The 23,954-nt window shown below is 41.6% G+C and overlaps 1 protein-coding gene across 8 annotated transcripts in view; it reads right to left on the bottom strand.

Annotated features, from left to right (window-relative positions):
• NDRG3 (NDRG family member 3) overlaps nucleotides 1-23,954 on the bottom strand; it is an 85,703-nt gene that overhangs the window by 15,364 nt on the left and 46,385 nt on the right. For 6 of the 8 annotated variants that reach the window (XM_060122766.1, XM_060122771.1, XM_060122770.1 and 3 more), the window contains 6 exons: nucleotides 17,787-17,892; nucleotides 16,176-16,296; nucleotides 14,291-14,353; nucleotides 13,166-13,226; nucleotides 12,030-12,116; nucleotides 10,212-10,268 (listed from right to left, as the gene is read on the bottom strand). In XM_060122766.1, the coding sequence (XP_059978749.1) occupies nucleotides 10,212-10,268; nucleotides 12,030-12,116; nucleotides 13,166-13,226; nucleotides 14,291-14,353; nucleotides 16,176-16,296; nucleotides 17,787-17,892 (495 nt within the window). Of the gene's footprint in view, nucleotides 1-10,211; nucleotides 10,269-12,029; nucleotides 12,117-13,165; nucleotides 13,227-14,290; nucleotides 14,354-16,175; nucleotides 16,297-16,669; nucleotides 16,778-17,786; nucleotides 17,893-23,954 lie in introns of all 8 variants that reach the window. The other 2 variants (XM_060122773.1, XM_060122772.1) reach the window with 2 other exon arrangements.

Below are 23,954 nucleotides of genomic sequence, written 5' to 3'. Positions count from 1 at the left end.
TTGTTTAATGTACATAACACGTCTGTCTGAAATCTGTAGATGTTCAATGAAAGGTATCAATAGTTCTTATTACTTATCCCTTTTTACATGTGCCATAGCAGTATTTCTGTACATCTCATCTCTCCACAGAGTGAGCTCCTGGAGAAGAAGGGCCATATCTTATGTACATCTGTCTCTCCCAGAGCACTTAGCATGGAATTTTGTAAATTCTCTGAACTGGTTTTTAAGGTCTACAGTCAAAACCAAGCATCCTTTGTCTTCAGGAAAGTACCTACTCTATCTAGCACTATGCAGTGGAAAGATCATGGTCTTTGAAACTTCCAATTAAAGATACTGGATTAAAATACAGCTTTACTCCTTCCAGAAAAATCATAAAAATAACAGTAAATTTTTGTCTTTATAAGCCATAAACTCATAAGGACAAAGACAACAAAGAAAAGTGACAACAGCAATAACATTTTGAAAGTGGGCAAGCAGAAGGAAGACTGTAATCACCCATTGAACAGACTCAATAAGGCTGCTAGGCTGGCAGTGGGGAAAGTGAAAAAAGTTAAGTGATCATGTACCAAGCAGCCTGAAAAGGCCCAAGATTTGTCCGCACCAGTTCTCCCTGCAAGCAGAGGGTAAACATGGTACAAAGGATGATTGGTTGAAAGTCCTGTTTAATAAAGACGTAACATCCGGGACTTCCCTGGTGGTGCAGTGATTAAGACTCTACGCTCCCAATGCAGGGGGCCCAGGTTCAATCCCCGGTCAGGGAACTAGATCCCACATGCATGCCACAACTAAGAGTTCACATGCCACAGCTAAGGAGCTGGCGAGCTGCAAGTAAGGAGCCTGCCTGCTGCAACTAAGACCCAGCACAACCAAATAAATAAATATATATAAAAAAGACATAACATCAGGAAGACATAACAATGAAAACAGATGAAGCAAAATGAAACAGAACTGAAGAGAGAAACAGAATATTCAACAACAACAGTTTGCAACTTTAATACCCCACTTTCAATTAAGGATAGAATAACGAGGCAGAAGATCACAAGGAAATAGAAGAAATGAACAACCTATAAACCACCAGACCTAACAGACATCTATACAACACTCCACTTAACAGCAGTAGAATGAATACATTTTCTTCTCAGTGTACATGGAACATTCTCTGGGATAGACCATGTTAGGACATAAAACAAGTCTCAGTAAATCTGAAAAGGAATGAAATACTAAGAATATCCCCTGACCACAGTGGAATGAATTAAAAATCAATAACAACAACAAAAAATCAATAACAGAAGGAAATGTGGGAAACTAAGCAACATACTCCTAAATAATAATGGATCAAAGCAGAAATCACAAGGAAATAAGAAAATACTTTGAAATGAATAAAAATACCTTATAGGATGCAGCTATGTTAATATTTAGAAGGAAATTTACAGCTGTAAATTCCTGTATTAAAAAAGAAGAAAAATCTCAAATTCATAGCTAGCCTTCCACCTTAAGAAACTAGAAAAAGGAGAGGAAACTTAAAGCAAGCAGAAGGAAGGAAATAATAAAGATGAGAGTGGAAATAAATGAAAGAGAGAATAGTAAAAGAATGGGGAAAATCAATGAAATCGAAAATTAGTCAGCTGGACTAACCAAGGAAAACAGAGGTAAAACCCAAAATTACTAAAAACAGGAATGAGAGAGGAGACATCACTATCAGCTTTACAGAAACAGAAATAATTATAAGGGAATATTATGAATAATTGTATGCCAACAAATTAGATAACCTACATGAAATGGACCAACTCCTAAAAAGACGCAAACCACCTAAAGTGTCTCAAGAAGAAGCAAAGATTAAATTAGTAATATAAAAACTTTCCATAAAGAAAAACTTTGGCCCAGATGGCTTCACTGTGAATTCTGCCAAACATTTAAAGAATTAACAGCAATCTTTCCAAAATTCTTACAAAAAATAAAAGGGAGAATACTTCTCAACTCATTCTATGAGGTCAAGTATTACCTTAATACCAAAACCACACAAAGACAACATAAGAAACTTATAGACTAATATCTCTTATGAATATGGACACAAAAATCCTTAACAAAATACTAGGAAACCAAATGCAACAACATATAAAAAGGATTACACACCATGAGCAAGTGGAATTTATCCAGAGAATGCAAGGCTGGTTCAACATACAAAAATCAATAAATGTAATACACCATATTAAAAGAATAAAGAACGTAAGTCACACATACATTTCAATAGATACAGAAAAAGCATCTGACAGAATCCAACACGATTTCATGATAAAAGTGCTCAACAAACTAGGAATAGAAGAGAGCTTCGTCTACCTGATGAAGGACATCTATGAACAATCCACAGCTAACATCATACTTAATGGTGAAACACTGAATGGCTTCCCCTAAGATCAGAAACACGATGAGGATGTCCACTTATCGCTTCTATTCAACACTGTACCAGAGGTTCTATCCAGGGCCTAGAAAGCTCTGCTTAGGCAAGAAAAAGAAATAAAACATATCCAGCCTGGACAGGAAGAAGAAAAACTATGTGTATTGCAGATGACATGATCTTGTATGTAGAAAATCCTAAGGATCCACAAAAAAACAATTAGAGCCAATAAATTAGTTCGGCAAGGTTGAAGGATACAAGATCAATACACAAAACTTAATTGTATTTCTATACATTAGCAATAAACAATTCAAAAATGAAATTAAGAAAGCTTTCCATTTATAATAGCACCCCCAAAATAAAATACTTAGGAAAAAATATAACAAAAGAAGTGGGAAGACTTCGCTACAAAACGTTGCCGAAAGAAATTTTAAAAGACCCAAATAACTGGATAGGCACTCCACGTGCATGGATTGAAACAGTATTGTTAAGATAGCAAAGCTCCCTAAATTGATCTACAGATTCAACACAATCCTTATCAAAATCCCAGTTAGCTCTTTTGCAGAAATGGACGAGCTGACCCTAAAATTCATATGGAAACGGAAGGAATCCTAAACAGCCAAAACAATCTTGATAAAGAACAAAGTTGGAGGAACTCACACTTCCCTATTTCAAACCTTACTACAAAGATACAGTAATCAAGACACTGTGATACTGGCATAAGGCTAGACAAATATCAATAGGATAAAAATGAGCCTTCCAAAAGAAACCCTTACATTTATGGTCAACTGGTTTTCAACAAGGGAGCCCAGACAATTCACTGGACAAAGAAAAGTCTTTTTTAAAATGGTACTGGGACAACTGGATTTTCACATATAAAAGAATGAACTGGTACTCCAACCTCACACCATGTACAAACAATTAGCTCAAAATAGACCACAGACCTAAATGTTAAGAGCTAAAACTATAAAAATCTTACGAGAAAGGATAGGAGTAAATCTTCATGACTTTGGATTAAGCAATGGTTTCTTAGATATGACACTAAAAGTGCAAGCAAAAAAAGGAAAAATAGATTGCATTTCATCAAAATTAAAACTTTTGTGCTTCATGTAGAAAATAAACTTATGGTTACTGGGGGGGTAAATGGGGGGAGGAATAAAGTGGAAGACTGGGATTGACACATACGCAATACTACATATAAAATAGATAACTAATAAGGACCTACTATATAGCTCAGGGAACTCTACTCAATACTCTGTAATGGCCTATATGGGAAAAGAATCTAAAAAAGAGTGGATATATGTATAACAGACTCACTTTGCTGTACACCTGAAACTACCACAACATTGTAAATCAACACTATACCCCAATAAAATGTAAACAAAACAAAAAAAGATGCTTTCATTAGGTTAAACAAACAAAAATAAATAAATAAAAACTTTTGTGCTTCAAAGGACACCATCAAGAAAGTTAAAGACAACCCACAAAATGCAAGAAAATATTTGCATTTCATATATCTAAAGATCTGTATCAAGAACATATAAAGAAATCTTCAACTTGATAATAAAATGATAAATAACCCAACTAAAAAATGGGTAAAAGATTTTAATAGACACTTCTCCAAAGAAGATAAACAAATGCAAATCAAAACCATAATGAGACACTAATTCACACCCAGTAGGATGGCTATAATCAAAAAGACAGACAACATCAAATGTTGGCAAGGACGTGGAGAAGCTGGAACTCTCATGCTTTGCTGGTATGACTGTAAATGGTGCAGCCATTTTGGAAAACAGTCTGGCAGTTTCTCAAAATGTTAAACACAGCTACCATGTGACCCAGCAATTCCACTCTTAGGTATATACTCAAGAAAACTGAAAACATATGTCCATGTAAAAACTGGTATATGAATGTTCATAGCAACATTTTTCATAACAGCCCAAAGGTGGAAAACACCTAAATGTCCATCAACTAATAAACCAAATGTGGTATACCCATACACTGAAATATTATTCAGCCATAAAAAGGAATGCAGTATTGCTACATGATGTAACACGGATGAACTTCAAAAACATGCTAAGTGAAAGAAGTCAGACACAAATGCCACATATTATATGATTCCATTTAAGAAATGTCCAGAATAGGCAAATCCACAGAGACAGAAAGCAGGCTAGTGGTTGCCAGGTACAGGGGGAAGGAGAACAGGGAGTGACTGTTAAGAGGTATGGTGTTTCTTTTTGGGGTGATGGAAATGTTCTGAAATGAGATAGTGCAATGTTACACAACTCCATAAATATACTAAAAACCATTAAACCTTAAAAGTGTGAATTTTATGATATATGAACACTTAAGACCCAGCAATTCCACTCCTAAACTTAACACCCAAGATGGACTTTCGTACGAATAAAGCAGGAGGCATGTACAAAACTGTTCACAGTCATCCAGCAGTAATGTGGATAAATCTTGGCAATTTTTTTTTTTTTTTTTGCAGTATGCGGGCCTCTCACTGCTGTGGCCTTTCCCGTTGCGGAGCACAGGCTCAGCGGCCATGGCTCACGGGCTTAGCTGCTCCATGACATGTGGGATCTTCCCGGACCGGGGCACGAACCTGTGTCCCCTGCATCAGCAGGCGGACTCTCAACCACTGCGCCACCAGGGAAGCCCAATCTTGGCAATTTTAAGTGAAAAAAGTTCCCCAAATTACATCAGCATAATATCCTTTTATAATTAGAAATATGTACATAATGTAAAAGAACACATATAAATTCAGTAAGACTATTATAAAGAAAAACAAAGGACTGATAAAAGATGATAGTTTCCTCAGGGTGAGAAAAGAAGGGGGACAGGTTAATTCAGAGTATCATTTGGTTAGATGCAGGTTACTGTCGAACCCTAGCTTTTGCTTTGGGTGGTAATAGCTTGGGTGCTTATTACATTATTAAAGATAACTAGCTAATTAACTAAATAAAAGTGGGTTATGTGCATGGACCAATGAATGATGAGGGTGTATTACAAACCAAAGACTATGATCATTCTAATTATCTGCACCTGTGGTCCAATGGGAACAAAGCATAAAGCAGCTGGAGCTCCAGATCCCTCCCCTGCATTCTGGGGGACTTCCCTTTCCCCACCTCAGAAGAAGACTGAAGGTCTATTCTCTGGAAACGATAAAACACAAGGTCTTTGATCTGGAAGATCACAGGCCCACCATACTGAAAAGTGAAAGTTTAAAGCCTGAATGTTAAGGCTCTCTTGTCTTTTTCTGAACTTGGCTCCAAGAATACTAACATTAGTGTCTGGTGTGTAACCTCAAAGCTTATCTGGGGAATGTGACCAGTCCCAGAGAAAAGACCTAAAGCTGCTGACATCAGGGGCTCCCCAAGGAAATGGCCCAGTCTAATCACCCACGGGATAAGCCTCACCTGGTGCACACGGGCCTTTCAGTGATCCACCTTTATAAAATTCGGACAGACAGGGAGCACTAGCCATTGGGCAAAGAGCCTGTGCCAGTTATCCTCAGCCTCAGAACCACTGTTCTTTGTAGTACTGGAGCTAGAATGCATAAGCATTTTCCATTTGCCAGTCCCTTTTTAAAATTTAGCACAGGAGCCATGGGCTCAAGGTGTCAGGAATTCTCGTAGAAAAGCTGTAGCTGCGCCCTAGGCCCAGGTTCTCCCCCATCCAGCTGCAGCTTCTGGAGCTTCTGCAGCTGTTCAGACCTTATTTCAGACAAATGTCTCCCTCATCTGGTGAGTGGCTCTATGGACCAGTTACGGCCCTCACCCTCTGGCAATTTTTTTCACTCCTGGCCGGTTGTACTTTCTGTGGAAATCTTACCTTCCTTGAAGAGGCATGACTCTCAGGCTTGGTGGGGGTGGGCCCAACTAGTCCTTAGTTCCCTGAGTGTCCACATGCACTCTGCCTAGGAGTAGCTGCTGGTTTCCACCTGCTACTTTTGGACACCAGAGAGTCCTCTTTCACCTCTTTGAGAAGTAAGCAACCTTCTACTAGTTAATATTTTATGTTAAATTTTCTCAACTCGAAGTGTGTGGTTTCTGTCTCCTGACTGGACCCTGGAAACAGCCCACAGGATGGAGAAAGTGTGACCTGAAGACTGCTGAGATGAGTGTCACCAGGCCTTCTGTGTGGCAAGCCCTGATTCTTGGGCTAAATTTTTTTTTTTTAATTTATTTTTAGCTGTGTTGGGTCTTCGTTGCTGTGCGCGGGCTTTCTCTAGTTGCGGCAAGCAGGGGCTACTCTTCATTGCAGTGTGGGGGCTTCTCATTGCGGTGGCTTCTCTTGTTGCAGAGCACCGGCTCTAGGTGCGTGGGCTCAGTAGTTGTGGCTCGTGGGCTCTAGAGCGCAGGCTCAGTAGTTGTAGAACACAGGCTTAGCTGCTCCGAGGCATGTGGGATCTTCCCAGACCAGGGCTCAAACCCATGTCTCCTGCATTGGCAGGCGGATTCTTAACCACTGCGCCACCAGGGAAGTCTTAAATTTTTTTTAAAAAGGAAAGGACGTGCCTTCCTGCCACTATCACCTTGCAGTGTCCCCCCAGTGGTCCTTACTTAAAAATTCTAACACTGTCACTTGGTAAAGGGGAAATGTACAGAAAAAGAAATCTGTCATGGCTCAGCTCTGAATAACATTTATCTGCTAGTGTAAATGCTGGAAATTGATCTAATCCAAATTACATTATATTGGGAAGATAGAGCGGTGGAAAACACAAACGTGTGTCATGGGGTCAGTGTGTATGTGTATATGAGAGAAATCCTCTTTCATAATGGAATGCCAACAGATAATGCCCACAAATGAAAAATCAACAAGTGGAAATATATGCATATTTAGAGACATGGAAGCATATATCCAAAAAGACACATATAAAAATGTTCATAGGAGACTTCCCTGGTGGTGCAGTGGGTAAGACTGTGCTCCCAATGCAGGGGGCCTGGGTTTGATCCCTGGTCAGGGAACTAGATCCCACATGCACGTCACAACTAAGAGTTTGCATGCCACAACGAAGGAGCCCGCCTGCCACAACTAAGACCCAGTGCAACCAAATAAATATTAAAAAAAAAAGAATGTTCATAGAAGCTTTATTTATAATAGTAAAACAGAGCTTCCCTGGTGGCCCAGTGGATAAGAATCTGCCTGCCAATGCAGGCGACACAGGTTCGATCCCTGGTCCAGCAAGATCCCACATGCCGCGGAGCAACTAAGCCCACGTGCCACAACTACTGAGCCTGCGCTCTAGAGCCCGCAAGCCACAACTACTGAGCCCTCGTGCCACAACTACTGAAGCCCGCGTGCCTAGAGCCCATGCTCTAAGAAAAGAAGCCACCACAGTGAGAAAGCCGTGCATCGCAATGAATAGTAGCCCCTGCTCGCCCCAACTACAGAAAGCCCACGTGCAGCAATGAAGACCCAACACAGCCAAAAGTAAATAAATAAAATTTTAAAAATAATAATAAATAAATATAATAGTAAAACAAAAACAGAAGATTGGAAACAACCCAAATGTTCATAGGAACATTCATGGTGTATAACAATGGACTGCTACACAGAATAAAAAAATGAACTACTGATACATAGAATGACATGGTTGAATCTCAAAGACTATACCGAGCAAAACAAGCCAGACCCAGAAGAGGGTACACTGTAATTACGTTTATATAAAGTTTAAGAACAGGCAAGATAATGTATAGAGGTGACAGAATAGTGAATACCTTGTTTGGGGAGGGGGATTATAGCGATTAGGAAAGGGCATGAGGGAAACTTATGGGGATGATGGAAATGCTCTGTATCTTGATTTGGTGGTGGTTACAAAGGAGTATATGTATGTAATATAAAAGGTCACTGAGATGCACTTATGATTTGTGTCCTTTACTATATGCAAGTAAATAAATAAAGAGGCAAAACCCAAAAGAATCAGCTAAAAGAATTAATCTAAGAAGAAGGAAATAGGGTGAGTGGCAGATTCTTTGTAATAAGCCCTGCAGAACTTCTCTACTCTTCTCTACTGCACAGCAAAGTACACAAAAGCACAACCGGACTTCCCTGGTGGCGCAGTGGTTGAGAGTCCGTCTGCCGATGCAGGGGACACGGGTTCGTGCCCCGGTCCGGGAAGATCCCACAGGCCGTGGAGCGGCTGGGCCCGTGAGCCATGGCCGCTGGGCCTGCGCGTCCGGAGCCTGTGCTCCGCAACGGGAGAGGCCACAGCAGTGAGAGGCCAGTGTACCGCAAAAATAAATAAAATAAAATAAGTCTAATAGAACCCCGTGAAAAATAACTGAGTTTGTACCTAAAAGTACTTGTCAAAGTGCTTTACAGAGAATGAGTACTCAGTAAATGCTAATTTTCTCCCCACCAACCACTTTCCTTCAGTACAGAGACTACAGTTGAGCCCGCATTACTCCTATTTATATTGTTTTCATCTCCCCAACTCCAGACACCTCACAGCTCTCCAAACTCATTGCTCATTTATTCCTTCTTCATAGGTCATCTGTGATGTTGTGATTTATAATAAGAAATATGTGTCTGGTCTTCATCCACTCCTGGCACAGAGCTCCTATAATGCTTGGAATTTCCAAACTGATGAGATTGATAAAGGTATCTTTTTTTGTTGACGATGTGATTTTAGGAAAGCCCCTAAGTAACTTCTAGGTGGAACCAGCCCCTGTGAGTAGAGGGTGGGAACTTTCAATCCCACCCAGTCCCCACCTCCGGGGAGGGGAGAGGAGCTGGCCATTGAATTGACTGCCACATAATCATGCCTCCGTAATGAAGCCTCCATAGGATGGGAGTGGCAGAGCTTCCGGGTTGGTGAAGGCGTGGAGGTTCTGGGAGACTGGTGCACCCTAGAGGGCATGGGAGCTCCGTGCCCCTTTCCATGACTTGCCCTATGCATCTCTTTCATCTGGCTGTTCCTGAGTCATATGTCCTTTTATAATAAACCCGTAATCTAGTAAGTACAATGTTTCTCTGAGTTCTGCTGAGCCGCTCCAGCAAATTAACTGAACCCAAGGAGGGGGCCGTTGGAACCTCTGATCTATATAGCTGGTTGGTCAGAAGCACAGGTGACAACCTGGAGTGGCAACTGGTGGCTGAAGTGGGGGAAGGGGGAGCAGTGGGGGTGGCCTGGTGGTTAGGGCCGAGCCCTCATCTTTTGGATCTGACCTATCTCCAGGTAGACAGTGGCATCATTGAGCTGAACTGCAGGACACCCAGCTGGTGTCTGAGAATTGTTTGGTGGTGTAGGAGAAAACACACATTGTAATTGGTGTAAGACTTCTGTTATCCAACTCACTTTCTCTCTGAAAAGAGGACTGGGATCCCCTCTTTCACGTAACAATTATCCATATAATTGTCATTTCCTCCGTGGACTTGTTTCCTCACCAGTAAGACATGGGGTTTGAACAAGATAATCTCTAAGGTTCTTTCAGCACTAACATTCTTGGTTTCTTTTTCTCTGAAACTTCTATTTCTGTAAAGCCCTTCCCTCATTTGGCTCCAGAGATGCCTGGTGAGGCACATGATGTTGTCAAACATGAACAGATGGCATCTGCTCACAGGGAACAGGTGGGCGGTGGGGGCTGCCTTCTCTCCTCTCTCCAAATGCCAAGAGCCACGTGGCACTGAGTTCATGCCTCTCCCCTAAGACTGGCCTTTGCTGGGCCACGTGCATCTCACACGGCACTGAAAGTGGTAACCCACTGGGATCAGGTGAGTTCTGGGGCACCCTTCTTTCCTGAGGTGAGTAAGACTTTGCACACAAGCCAGTAAACACACTCCTCTCCTGGCTGGCACAGGCACTTACCTGCCCAAAGTGATGAGCCAAAATTATGTCCACAACATTGGTTGTCAAGCCCGAGAGCTACAAAGATAAAAACTTGGTGTCAAGGGAGTTAGCATGGGTAAAAAGGTATCAAGCTGTCCACTTCACTGGTGCACTTTCTTGTATATATGTTATCCTTCAACAAATAAACAGCACAACTCAGTGTCACACATTTTCATGAGATGGTGGTCCCAGGAAACCCGAGAACAAGAAACAAGTCAGAAAAAAACGAAAAGTTTTCCATCCAGGGTAATAATATAGCCTGCTTTGAAATAGGTGGCTAGAAGAAATGCTGCCATTGCTTCTTCGAAGATGTGGGACCGAGAACTCACAGCTATTAGCTGCTTCATTCCTGCCTGTATTTCTGCAGTTACACTGGGTTTACAGTTAATAAGGAACGACTTACAACTACTCCCAAGCCATCCAAAAGAAAAAACAATTTTTTCTCTTTCTTTTAGTTTTGCTATCTTCATTTCAAGTAGTGGGAGGAAATTGCTATGTTTACAGAATGTTCTTGCATTTTGAACATTTTTCTCCTAATTTTTCCCATTTCAAAACTATGCACATCACAGTCTAATAAATGCATCAATCTGTGTAAATCTGCAGACTGTTAGTCTATTTTCAGAAAAATTTCCATCTCAAATTATGTTGCTGATTCCCTTAAGCCTTCCTTCTTTGTTGCTTTTATGCTCAATTCCTACTGCTGACTTGGATCAGAGGTGAAGTACTGAGTTGGGGGTGGAGATGGACAAGAGGAAATCAGGGGGACAGATGTGGATATGGGTGGAGCAGGGTCATGGAGTCCCAGAAAGATTAAGGAAGAAAGAAGCCCAGAAATCTTCACGTGGGTTATCAGTGATCCACAGGTTATACGTTAAAGATAATAAGAATTAATAACCTATTTCATTGCATGTTTACTACTCATAAGGTCATTCTAAAGCTTTATAAGAATTTTTACTAGGTTGTATCACGTTATGAAGAGTGTTCAGGTAAGTTTTAATGTACCCACATCCTAGATAGGAATTAAAACAAATTTTAAATAAGTCAGGTTGTAAGAAAGAATTTCCATAGCATCTGGCAATAGCGTTGTTACTATATTTCATCCAAAGTTAGGAAATACATCATTTCTCCAGAAGTTAAATGTGGGGAGGAATGGATAAACTTTTTAGAATCTGGTCTGCTGGCAGGTGGAATAGTTTAATATTTTAAAGTAACTATGAAAGCAATACGTGTTTATCATAGAAAATTAGGAAAACATAGAATACATAAAATAAAAATAAGAATCATCTGTAATGCTACCAGCCAAAGATGTAACTACCAGCAGCAAATTATTTTCCTTATAAATGCATATACGTATTTAACAAAATTTTATTATCTGTTTTTTTAAACATGAGAATTTTCACATTTCCTTAAATAACCAAAAAAAACCCCATAAGTTTTTGGTTGCATAGTATTCCATTCGTGACCGAGACTCACAGACAATGATGAATCAAAGGAGCAAGATACACAAGAATATATATTCTATTATTCCAAGGATACGAAGTTTAAGAATATATAAGACCAATCTATGGCAGTAGAAGTCAGAATAACAGTTACTTCTGGGAAAGGGAGGAAGTATTAAGCACAGAGCTGGAAATGTTCTGTATATTGACTAAGTGGTGATGACATGTGTAAACATTCATCAAGCTGTATACTTAAAACTTCTTGCCCTTGACTGTATGAATGAAAAAATAAAAATAAAAACCAGATAAGCCATTTTGAGAGGGGACCAAGAGATGAGCCAATGGACACTGGTCTTACTTTGGAAGCTGCCCAGTCAATCCAGCCTTTGGCACAAGGGTCAACGTTAATGAGCACGAGACCTTCCACGAGCTCTGGGTGATTGAGCTGAAACAAGACAAAGACAACAGTAAAGAGCCCCACTCTCAGCTTCTTCTAAAAATACTGCAGCATGGTTAGTCACCTCTTACAAGGCCTCAATGCCTCAGATTTGAAAGTAAGAAAGGTCAGAGAGGTGCTAGGGAGGATATTTAGAAAAGTAGCTCTATAAATCTAGCTTAGCATCTGGAAAACCAGCTTCCTAAACTACCATCACATGATCTCGCCTGGCAAAGATCTACAGGGGAGACGGTTTTTATTTCCACAGCAGAGGACAGCACCTGGTATCTCTACAGTTGTTTGGCTCATGGTGGGTCTCCCCTGCTGGGGCAGTGCCCTTGGGACTACAGGGTATAAGGGGCTACTGAGGCTTAGACTGGCTATTTCATACTCATACACCTTGTCCCCAATAGCACCTTCTTAAGTTTTTTTCTAAAACCACATGAATAGGTGATACCACCCTCCAGAAGACTGCCCTTCACCCAGGAGGCATTTGGGAAAGAGTTCCTTAAATAAAAATCAATAAGAATATTTCTATGTAAACTAAAAACTTTCCAGCTTACTTTTCCCCCTCCGATTATGCTCACTATAGAAAATTTGATAAACAGAGAAATTATAAAAAGCAGAAAATAAAATCTCATATTATCTAACCACACAACATCAACCTGTTAGTATTTTCATGTTTTCTTTCAGTTCTTTCCTATGCCTATGACAAACTTTATGTGCATCTGTATTCTAACCTTTTTGTTAAGGTTATGGTGTATGTGAATTGCATATCATTACAAGCTCTTCTTACAAAATTTTAATGGTTGTAAGAAATTCCACCGTTAAGTATTCTCTGAGAATTATCTTTATTGGTGATATCTTGCCCTCATCTGTTATTCTTCAGGTGTTATAAGTACAAAGCAAGGCCTTATACAAACCTGTATCTGTTGACAGAATTTATAGCAACACTGACATAAGATCCCACAACAGTTCCTTGTCGTTTAACACAGCAGTAAGAGCTGTGACCTAGGCAGTGCCTCAAGGGTGTTGAGACTAATCCTCCATGTACTTACTGCAAATCTGCTGAGGATGTAAGCTCCAGCTCCAACTCCAACCCCAATGATGCCTTTCAGACTGTGAACGGGACACACCAACATTGACAGGGTTAACTCATTTGGAGGTAGGATGGCATAATGAAAAGAATGCACTTGGGTTCAAATCTGGCTCTGACGCTTACTGGATGCAGAATTTGGTCAGGTTTCTTTAACTTCCTGAGCCTGGGTTCCCTACCTATAAAACAAGAATATGACCACCTACTTCTAAGTTGATTTTACGGATTAAATGAAATATGACTAAAACCTGGGAGTCATCCTTGACAGCTCACTCTCCTAATACCTCCACATCCAACCCATCAGCAAATCTACCTTCAAAGTATTTCCATCTGCCTGCTCCTACTCCATTCCATCCCCTGGGCAGTATCCAGTACCAAGCTATCATTGTCACTTACTTGCCTGACTGTTGTAACAGTTTCACTGGTCCCTTGCTTTTTCTCTTTTACCCCTCTCTAAACCATTCTCTCCACAGCTGGAGTAATTTCTTTTTAAAAATGTAAATTGCTTTACAGATGTGCAATTTACATATCTAGAGTGATCATTTTAAAAGACTAAATTGGATAGCACTTAAAACCCTTCGGTGTTTTTTGTCTTTTGAATAAAATCCCAAATTCTTACCTGATCTGTGAGACCTGTGCAATCTGGTCCTTGTCTATTTCTCAGATTTCACCCTGTGCCTTTCTCCCACTTGCTCACTTGGCTCAGGCCTTTTGGACATATTCCTTCTGTCTGGAATCCTCTTGTCCTGGCTCTCTGTTTAGGTAACTCCTTTTTATCCTCCAGGCCTCAATCTAAAGGACTCCTCCTTAGAGAGGCAATCCTCAATTAGCCTTATCTGTGTACACCCTGCCCTTATCCTCTATCACAACATCCCCACTGACTTCTTCTATAGCACGTAAGTTGTGACTATTTGTTTGCTTCCTCGTTGTCAATTATTTCCCACACCAAAATGTAAGCTCCACACTCCACGAGGGTAGTGACGATACTGTTTTGCTCATCGTCATATCCCCCAGATCAGACACATAGTAGAAAGTGCGAAAAAACAAAAAACAAAAACCATGCGAAAGAACTGCAGAATGAACTTACTTTAAGTGGGTGAGAACAGGAGGCAGCATTTCGGCCAGCTCATCCATTGTCGGATACTGGTACCTGAAATCCAGAAGGATACCTCCTTACATACATTAGAATGCACTCACAGTTCCCAATCACTAGAACAGCTAGAAAAGTACAGGGTTCTTAGATAAAAGCATTCCCTTTACCAAAGGCTCAAAGGAGGTGATGTGGTACCCGGAAATGATTGTGGCATGTTGTGTGACTCTCTACAACGGCCACACTAAGAGGAAAGTAAAAAACAAACAAAAAAACTCCTACATGTTTCTATGACCTGAAGAGTGATCTCTGGAACAAGAGGAAGCCATTTGAAAAGAACAGGTAATACGGTTCTCTCCAGGGTATTTCCAAACCCCTAATAACCACTTCATTTGGGGTTCAGGCTCAGTAAACTTCCAGCAGTAAGAGTCAACCTACTGCTCTTGGTCTGCTGCTTAGGTTTAGGCAGCTAAGTGCAAAAGTAAACAAAACTTTACTGGGCCTAGGCACATAGTCGCAAATCCTGGGCTGCTCATCATAGAGGCTGATTTGTTTTACTTAGGCCTAGAATAACCCGGCTACTTTATTATTTGCTTTTGAATTTGGTTCATGATCTAAGCCACTGGATCCTAAGATGGTCAGGCAAGCCCGAAACTGACTCAGACCAAGAATCCAAGAGAAGTAGGAAGTGTCCATAGAAATTACAGCATCAAAGATGGAAGGGATCTTCAGACAACCCCCTACATATGGGGCAGGATCTGCTCTACGTTTGACAGGGAAGTCAGCCTGCCTCTGCTTCAAACACTTCAAGCACTGGAGTGCTCTTGAGCCATTGTACGTAAAATAGAAAAAAGGAACTGGATCTAAATCTTGTTGGATATAAACTGGTCACCGGCCAATTTGTGTGTAAGAGACAGAATAGCTTGGACATAGTCAATAACATAGATTCTAGAGCCAGAATGCCTAGGTTAAAATCCCAGCTCTATTACTTATTTGTTACGTAAGCTTGGCCAAGGTACTTAATATCTCTGGGCCTTAATATCCTCCCCTGTACAATGGGAATAACAGTAAACCTATCCCATAGGGTTGGAAGGATCAAATGAGTTAATAAATGTAAAGTATGCAATGCAGCGTCAAGAATACTGTTTGAGTACTAGGGAAGTGTTAGCTATGATTCTAACACTGCAATGGTCCATTTCACAGCAGTCACTGGCAAAGGCAGCTCTGGAGATGAGTAAAGGGAGAGGGGAAGAATTAGCATTCCACAGCTTGTGCTTTCATTCCTCCTCCAAGGTCTCCTCAATAATTATGCTGTCCAGGGAAGAGTCAGGGACACTGTGGCTCCACCATGCAAAGCAGGCTTAGGATGCGGCTGAGAGCTCCATGCCCATGTCCAGTTAAATGCACCTCTAGCTGACAGGGCAGCTCCTCCAAATAAACGGTTATACTGATATTCAAATTCCTGTCACCAGACTGAAGGTAAGGGTGGGGAGGTGCTCCCAGGAAGCTCAGAGGGATCTGAGTTTGGGCCTAGGTAGTTGGGAGTTTCAGGGAGGGACACACACAAAAAAACAGATGAGGAAGGAGACAGTTAAAAGACAGTGAGAAGTGGGTGTTCCAGACACTAATGCCTTGTGACTGGCTCCCATTCGTGGAGGGCCATTCCTGGATATGGGAAAACATGCAGTTTCGTGAATAGAGTGTACGTAACAGTCCTCTCAGAACAAGGAGAGAAAATATGCAGATGGTCGGTTGACAAGTATAACCTGTAGGTTGTGCTAAAACCAGCTTGGAGGGAAGCACACGGCTACTGTTCCCTCTGGAGCTTAACCGTTTGCTCTCTGAGTGCATGTCTTCCAGAAGGTCTTGCTTGTGGTCTTACCCAGCTGGGAAAGAGGGTGCACCTTCCTGCTGGCCTGGGGCATCAACATGACAGACAGCAAAGTGCTGGGTGATCTCCTGCATATCCTCAAAGTTAAAGAATGCATTGAAACAGGATTTATCTGCAAGAGCAAAACACTCATAAGTCACAAGCTCTCCATTTCTCCCCAGTTTTCCTCTACTCAATCAATTCCACATCATCGTCCTCTTTCACCCCCTTTTAATCACTGTTTCACTAAAGTGAAGTGTCTGAACAATCTGTCTGATTCAAGCTGTCCTAAAGGCTGACTACCAGACATCTTAACAACTTGAAAAGGATAACTAATCCTCAATTCTACAGAATGTCTACAAAGAGGAAACCAATCCTGGTGTTTCACAAGACAATCTTACACCCATAATACTGTCATTTTTCATGCATCTTATTCCCCTACCTAACAGAGAGATACTGACCGTATCCCAAGAACCCGGCTAAAGTGAGTATCTTAGGCTGCTTACATTCACCATGTGGAAGACTGTGTCTCTGGCAAAATCGCTGGGGTGCAGGGAGGGGTTTCTGCTTCAATTTCTACCCCGTTGATGGAACTGCTCAAATTCTTTCTCATGCTAAAGAGGCAACAAAAGCTCCAGCACTAGACTGTAACTTCAAATGCAGGCCACCTCTGAAAGCCAGAGGAGCGTGCAAGAAAACACATGTACGTAGACTCTGTATGCCTGGGGCTAGGGCCAGAATCTTATATTACCATCTAGAGAAGTCCATTTAAAGTCACTCATATGCTAACACATATATATGGAATCTAAAAAAAAAAAAAATTGTTACGAAGAACCTAGGGGCAGGACGGGAATAAAGACGCAGACCTACTAGAGAATGGACTTGAGGACGTGGGGAGGGGGAGGGGTAAGCTGGGACAACGTGAGAGAGTGGCATGGACATATATACACTACCAAATGTAAAATCGATGGCTAGTGGGAAGCAGCCTCATAGCACAGGGAGATCAGCTCGGTGCTTTGTGACCACCTAGAGGGGTGGGATAGGGAGGGTGGGAGGGAGGGAGATGCAAGAGGGAAGAGATATGGGGATATATGTATACGTCTAGCTGATTCACTTTGTTATAAAGCAGAAACTAACACACCATTGTAAAGCAATTATACTCCAATAAAGATGTTAAAAAATTAATTAATTAATTAAAGTCACTCATGACAGGCTATAATAAGAATACTTTTACTAATTTATTGAAGAGCTCACAACAAAGTTAAGTTCAAGCTCTGAATTTTCTAACCCGAAATATGAAAAAAACCAAAGCACAGATTGTTTTTTAAAAAAAACTGATTTTAGTTCTACTTTCTTAACCAGTTCATCATATAATCTTCAGTCCTTTAGCAGATATGACACAAAGTGAGATATAATCCCAGTATCCCCCAAAACGCATTCAACTGCATACTTCCCAGGAACTTTAATTCTGCCATTAACATGTAGCAATGTGGAGGGAAGGTTAAGGTATAGAGGAGAAAGCCTATGGTTTATCAGAATACTGGGGTTTCTTGTGTGTTTTAAAAAAATATACAAAGAATATGTATTATAATAAAATAGGGAAGTATAAAATCAAATACATACGATTGAGGCCAATGTCATGGTATGTCAGAATAACTGGTCTGTTTCCCTTCGGTAGGCCTCTTATAGTGACGTGGACCATACCGTGAGTTGTTTCTATATCATGTTCCTGTAACAAGAGAACATAAAGGTCTCAGCAAGGGCAGAACAGACTTCCCAGGTTACTGAAGTTTCACAATACCCAGTTCACTGCTGTTTCCCACTAGCTGGGGCAGGACACCTCATAGCTGAATTATAAGCCAACTAGACGGATGTTGTATCATACAGAATATTCCTACTTTTTAATTCCTTCCAGATAAACAAACTAAGGAAAAATATACCTTATCTACAAAGCTCACTTTCTTAAGTGGGGGAAGCCAGGGATCTGCTGAGAATATATTCGCAACTGGCTGTGGCAAGGAGGTCAGCAAGTTGAGTGAGGAGCCAGGTAAAACCTGGGGAAAGGAAAGTTAAGGAAGCAGAAGATGTGAAGAAGCTGCTGGGTAAAAAGGCAGAGGCTTCAGAGCCTCTAAATGCATGTTCAACACCTGATAATTTCAATAGCACCTATGGGTGTATCTGCCTAAAATCTCTCCCCTTCCCTGGGAGCTGCCCTTCTGTGTCATCCATACAGTACAGGAGTGGCTCTTGGCCACCTTGTCTGTAGACTATAACCTTATGGCCATGGCTCACTGGAGTCACGTGGGCATCTGGTCCATGCTAGGTCAGCATCCTTCCCTGAGAATCTGTAATTGGGACTAAGAGATTCCATCCTCAGCTTGGTTCTTCTCTTGAAAAGAGAAGTAAACTTGGGAGCTTATAGTAGGCATTTCCACCACTTTAATTCCTGGTTCCGGCTGTGTGTGCTGTTAAGTTCTGAGACATCCCTGGATTGCCTCTGGTTTAAGCTATTTGGGTGGGTTTGTTCCCTGCATCCTAAAGGGTCCTAACCAAGGCAATGAGTAAAATTTAAGATGCAGCCAGAGCAGAGCTCAGGAACTGAATAAAGCTAGAACAAGATGAAATCAGAGCTACTGGGACCAGCACTAAGAGCGGTTGGGTAGAAAAAAAAGAGACTCTAGAAAAAGTAACTGAGATTTATTCCAGTCTTCTTCAACATCTGTATTTCTTAAAAATGAATTATCACACCTAGCCTAGTGAATTTTTGCTGACGAAGTCCGTACCTATCTCAGGAAGTGTTATAGTAGCTGAGACAAAATAACTCTGTCAATAAGAATCTCAACAAAGGCAAAGCACTTCCAACTTAATTTCCTACCTAATAATGAACCTCATCGGAGCCTTGGTTCCTTCTCTCATGTGGGGCACAGAACAATCTTACACTAATTGAACGTCAGTATATCTCAAATCATGGGCTGCAAGCTACAGCAGGTATCTCTAGCAAATCAAACCACAAGTGACTCAATATTTCTGCTATCCTCTATTACTGCTTGCTACATCCTCTTCAAAGGCTTGAAAGGGGGGAATAAGAAATGAAGGAGAGAATCAGGCACTGTGAACTGGCTATGAAATAAAGTACAGGGTTTGGATGGGAGGAATATAAAGACATAAATTCCTGTTGCTGTATGAACATTTCTCACGTGGTTACGTCACTTATTGAGGAACCCCCTCCACCACCATCATCAGGCTCATTCCCTAAACAACTACGTATCTAGTGAAGCCCTACTACCAGACCCTGGACTGAGCTCTGGGCACAAAACAGTGAACAAGAGAGATGTGATCCCTGCTCTCACAGAGATTACGTTCTACACAGGGAGGCCGACAATAAACACACAAACCAACCAACCCATAACAACCGTCTGTGATCAGAGCTGTGAAAGAAATAAATAGGATGCTGTGAAAGAAAACTGAAGAGGACGACATTAACTCTATTAGCAGTCAGGAAAGTACAAATTAAATTCAATGAGATGCAATTTCATACATATCAGAATGGCAAAAATTTTTAAGTCAGATAATGCCAAGTGTTGGCCAAGATGTAGAGAAATAAGAACTTTCATACACTATTGGTAGGCATGTAACCTGGAACGACTACTCTGGAGAAAAATTTGGTAATTTCTAGTAAAGTTAAGAGATGTCTACCCTACAGCAATTTTACTTTTAGGGATAATCTAAAGCGATTCTCAAACACACTCACACACAAAAGATATGTGCAGATATATATACATATATACATGTACACTGAGGCCTTATTTATAATGTCAAAAAATTGAAAGTAGTCTAATTAGTCATCAGTAAGGAAACATAAATTATGACATTCATATAATGAGATGCAGACAAAAATGAATGAACTAGAACTATAAGCATTAATACACAGAGAAAATCTTGAAAAAACAACGCTGAGTAGAAATGCAGAAGGATCTGTATATGATATATGACTTACGTATGTAGATATTTTTAAAAAGCAACACTATAGAGATTGTATATTTTTACATATATATATATATATATATTTTTTTTTTTTAATATTTATTTATGTAGTTGCGCTGGCTCTTAGTTGTGGCATGCAAACTCTTAGTTGTGGCATGCATGTGGGATCTAGTTACCTGACCAGGGATCGAACGCAGGCCCCTGCATTGGGAGCTGGGAATCTTAATCACCGTACCAGCAGGGAAGTCCCTACGTACATATATTTAAAGTATAAAAACTTGGAGAAGGAATGTACACTAAAGTTAAGACTTGATTCCTTCTGGGAAGTGATATATTCCGAAAATGAACTTAAGGAGGCTTCGATCTCTCTCATGTTACACTTCTTGAGAGAAAGAAAGAATAAAGAGGGAGACAGGGAGAAACCAGCCCCTGCCAGATGAGTGACAATACAGGAGAACCCAAACTGAAGAGAATGCGCAACCATCTGTCATCTGGACAGTCAAGTTGCTGGAGCCTTCCTGTGTCATATCTAAGCCTTCAGGAGAGTCTGGCATAAATATCCTGGCTTGGTCTCAGCTGTGATACTGAGAACTGAGGAAAAAAAACAACTTACACTTTGGCCCTAGGGTTAGCAGGACCTCCTAAGACCTGGTAATTGATGGGGACAGTGTGTGCAGGAAAAGGGAGGGTGCCAAGCGGAGGGAGGGGGATAGTGAGCTGTCAGGGAAGTTCAGAAGGATGATGAAAACGGAGATAAAACAGATGGGGCGAAAGAGAACACATTTAAAAAGCAGACGAGGTGGGCTTCCCTGGTGGCGCGGTGGTTGAGAATCTGCCTGCTAATGCAGGTGACACGGGTTCAAGCGCTGGTCTGGGAAGATCCCACATGCTGCGGAGCAACTAGGCCCGTGAGCCACAACTACTGAGCCTGCATGTCTGGAGCCTGTGCTCCGCAACAAGAGAGGCCGTGACAGTGAGAGGCCCGCGCACCGCGATGAAGAGCGGACCCCGCTCGCCGCAACGAGAGAAAGCCCACGCGCAGAAACGAAGACCCAACACAGCCAATAAATAAATAAATAAATAATAAAAATTAAGGAATTCCTTTAAAAAAAGCAGACGAGGCAACAGGGCAAAGTAACTACTTTGTCATCATTTCATAATCTGGATGAAATTCAGAGTTAAAACTGGCTTACAAAATTTCAACTTTTTAGGGAGATCTTAGCCCCTACCTCCCCATAATATGCCCTCAAATTGTGTAGCGACCAAAGTATCAAAAGGCCAAGAGCCCTGGGCCCTATCTGTCAATCCTGTTGCCCTATGTGGAGCAACCCTTGGTTGTCAGTATCTCTTATGGTTTCTCTTCATTTTCAAAGTAATACAAAAAGAAAGGAGACACTCACATCCATGTGGATTTGTAAATACATCCTTTGTGACCTTATGTGAATGGCCTGAACAAGTCTCTATCTGGAGATGAGTGTGCAGAGACCTTGGCTATGGAGCTGATCCAGTGGTCAGGCCACTGCAGGGGTGACGCTGCTGCCACCTTTCTGCTTTAGCCAACTATCACTGCTGCAAAGGCTGTTTCTCCAGTTACCTCACCCTTCACCCCAGCATTCTAGAGGGTATGACTGCACAGTGAAACTGTCCAATAGGCTCTGGTCATAGATCTTTCCCAGCACTCTCTGATTACTTACCACCTCCAAGACTATGTACTTTTAAAACATGATCCTTTATTCTCCAGGCTTATAAAACCACCTGAAATCATATCGGTCCACAACATACTTCTCCATCTTAGACTGCCTCTCCCTCTTAATCAAAGATGTAGTTGAGAGATTAGGGTATTACCATTAATTGATAATAATCAGTGTTCACCTTTTTTTCTGAGTCCTTTTCCTTCTGCTAGATGTGCCATCACCAGAGTTATTACACAATCTGACTTGTCATACCTCTCTGAACGCAGTTAAATTTTGATCACGTCATGTCTATTAGTGCTTCTTCCTCCCCCCGGCCAGTCTGAAACAGTTTAGGTAAACTTGTAGGACAACACACTCTTGGAAATGTCAACATTCTTTATTAGTATGAGTTTTATTCTGTTTCTAATAAGCAGGCTACTGTATGAGCCTTGGGCATAGTTTTTGTTATTTACTATATAGGAAATTTTAATATAATGCCCCCACTGCCTTACCCCTGTGTGGTGGCATAAAGTTCATTTGCACTTCATTTAATCCCGTAGTAAAAGAATCTGCCTCCACAATTACTCAGCCTTTCTGCCTATGAGTAAATCATATTTTCCTTCTTAAAGTTCTATAATACATTCTCCCTGACTCTAGCCTCAGCTCTCTCCCCTCTTACTTCTTAGATCTTTCAGCCTGGTTAAATCAATATTCTTTGAGACATCGACTTTTACTTTTCCACTACCCACACTCTCAGACTTCCTACAAATCATGCTCTTCATTTGAAAGCTTCTTTTGCAATATGTCAACATAAAATCTATCTTTTCCTATCTGTCTTTTCAAAGCCAACTCCAATACCTTCTTCACACAGCCTTAGCTAAAAATGAGGAGAAAAAGAGTGAATGACTATTTAACCCACATGAAACAGCTCAGAACACCTTCAGAACATGGACTCTCTAGTCCAGGTAGGAAGGGGTCCAGGTTTGGCCAATTCAGACACCCCAATCTCTGGCCACAGTGAGCAGTCCAAGGATATGCATGTGACCCACACACACAGGTCCCATACTAAGCCAATAAGACTCCTCCCCTAGCCTTTTTTGGGTTTTTTTTTTTTTTGCAGTACGCGGGCCTCTCACTATTGTGGCCTCTCCCGTCGCGGAGCACGGGCTCCAGACGCGCAGGCTCAGCGGCCACGGCTCACGGGCCCAGCCCCTCCGCGGCATGTGGGATCTTCCCAGACCGGGGCACGAACCCATGTCCCCTGCATCGGCAGGCAGACTCTCAACCACTGCGCCACCAGGGAAGCCCCTCCCCTAGCCTTTTCCCTCAAGTTACAGGTAAAGATCTCTTCTCTTAGCAGTGAGGCTGCTAAGCTGGAAGGATGTGAATTTTGGGCAGTTGGCAGCCGTCAAGCCCGTGCTATGACAGAGCTTGTCAGAGAAATAAACCCTCTAGTGACGGGAAAAGGGAACTGAGATTGGGGGTGGTGATAAAAGGCCTTAGCTTTTTCTATAAGATTCTTTTTTTTCTCCCCAAATGAGAATAAAGTCACCTCTACCTTTAGTACTTAATCTCACCCTTACCCCCCCCAAAAAACCCCACAAAATAAAACCAAAAGGGGAGACTGATTCAAGATGGCGGAGTAGAAGGACATGCTCTCACTCCCTCTCTCAAGAACACCTGCATCACAACTAACTGCGAAAAATCACTGACAGGAAGACACTGGAACTCACCAAAAAAGATACCCCACATGCAAAGACAAAGAAGAAGCTGCAATGAAATGGTAAGACGGGTGCTATCACAATAAAATCGAATCCCATAACTGCTGGGTGGGTGACTCACAAACTGGAGAACACTTATACCACAGAAGTCCACCCACTGGAGTGAAGGTCCTGAGCCACACATTAGGCTTCCCAACCTGGGGGTCTGGCAACAGGAGGAGGAATTCCTAGAGAATCAGACTTTGAAGGCTAGCGGGATTTGACTGCAGGACTTCAGCAGGACTGGGGGAAACAGAGACTCCACTCTTGGAGGGCACACACAAAGTAGTGTGTGCATCGGGACCCAGGGGAAGGAGCAGTGACCCCATAGGAGACTGAACCAGACCTACCTACTGGTGTTGGAGGGTCTCCTG

The sequence above is a fragment of the Lagenorhynchus albirostris genome, chromosome 15 (genome assembly GCF_949774975.1).
Source record: "Lagenorhynchus albirostris chromosome 15, mLagAlb1.1, whole genome shotgun sequence".
Lineage (NCBI taxonomy): Eukaryota > Metazoa > Chordata > Mammalia > Artiodactyla > Delphinidae > Lagenorhynchus > Lagenorhynchus albirostris.
The sequence above is the reverse complement of the archived record's forward strand: the minus strand, read 5'-3'. Positions and strand labels throughout refer to the sequence as shown.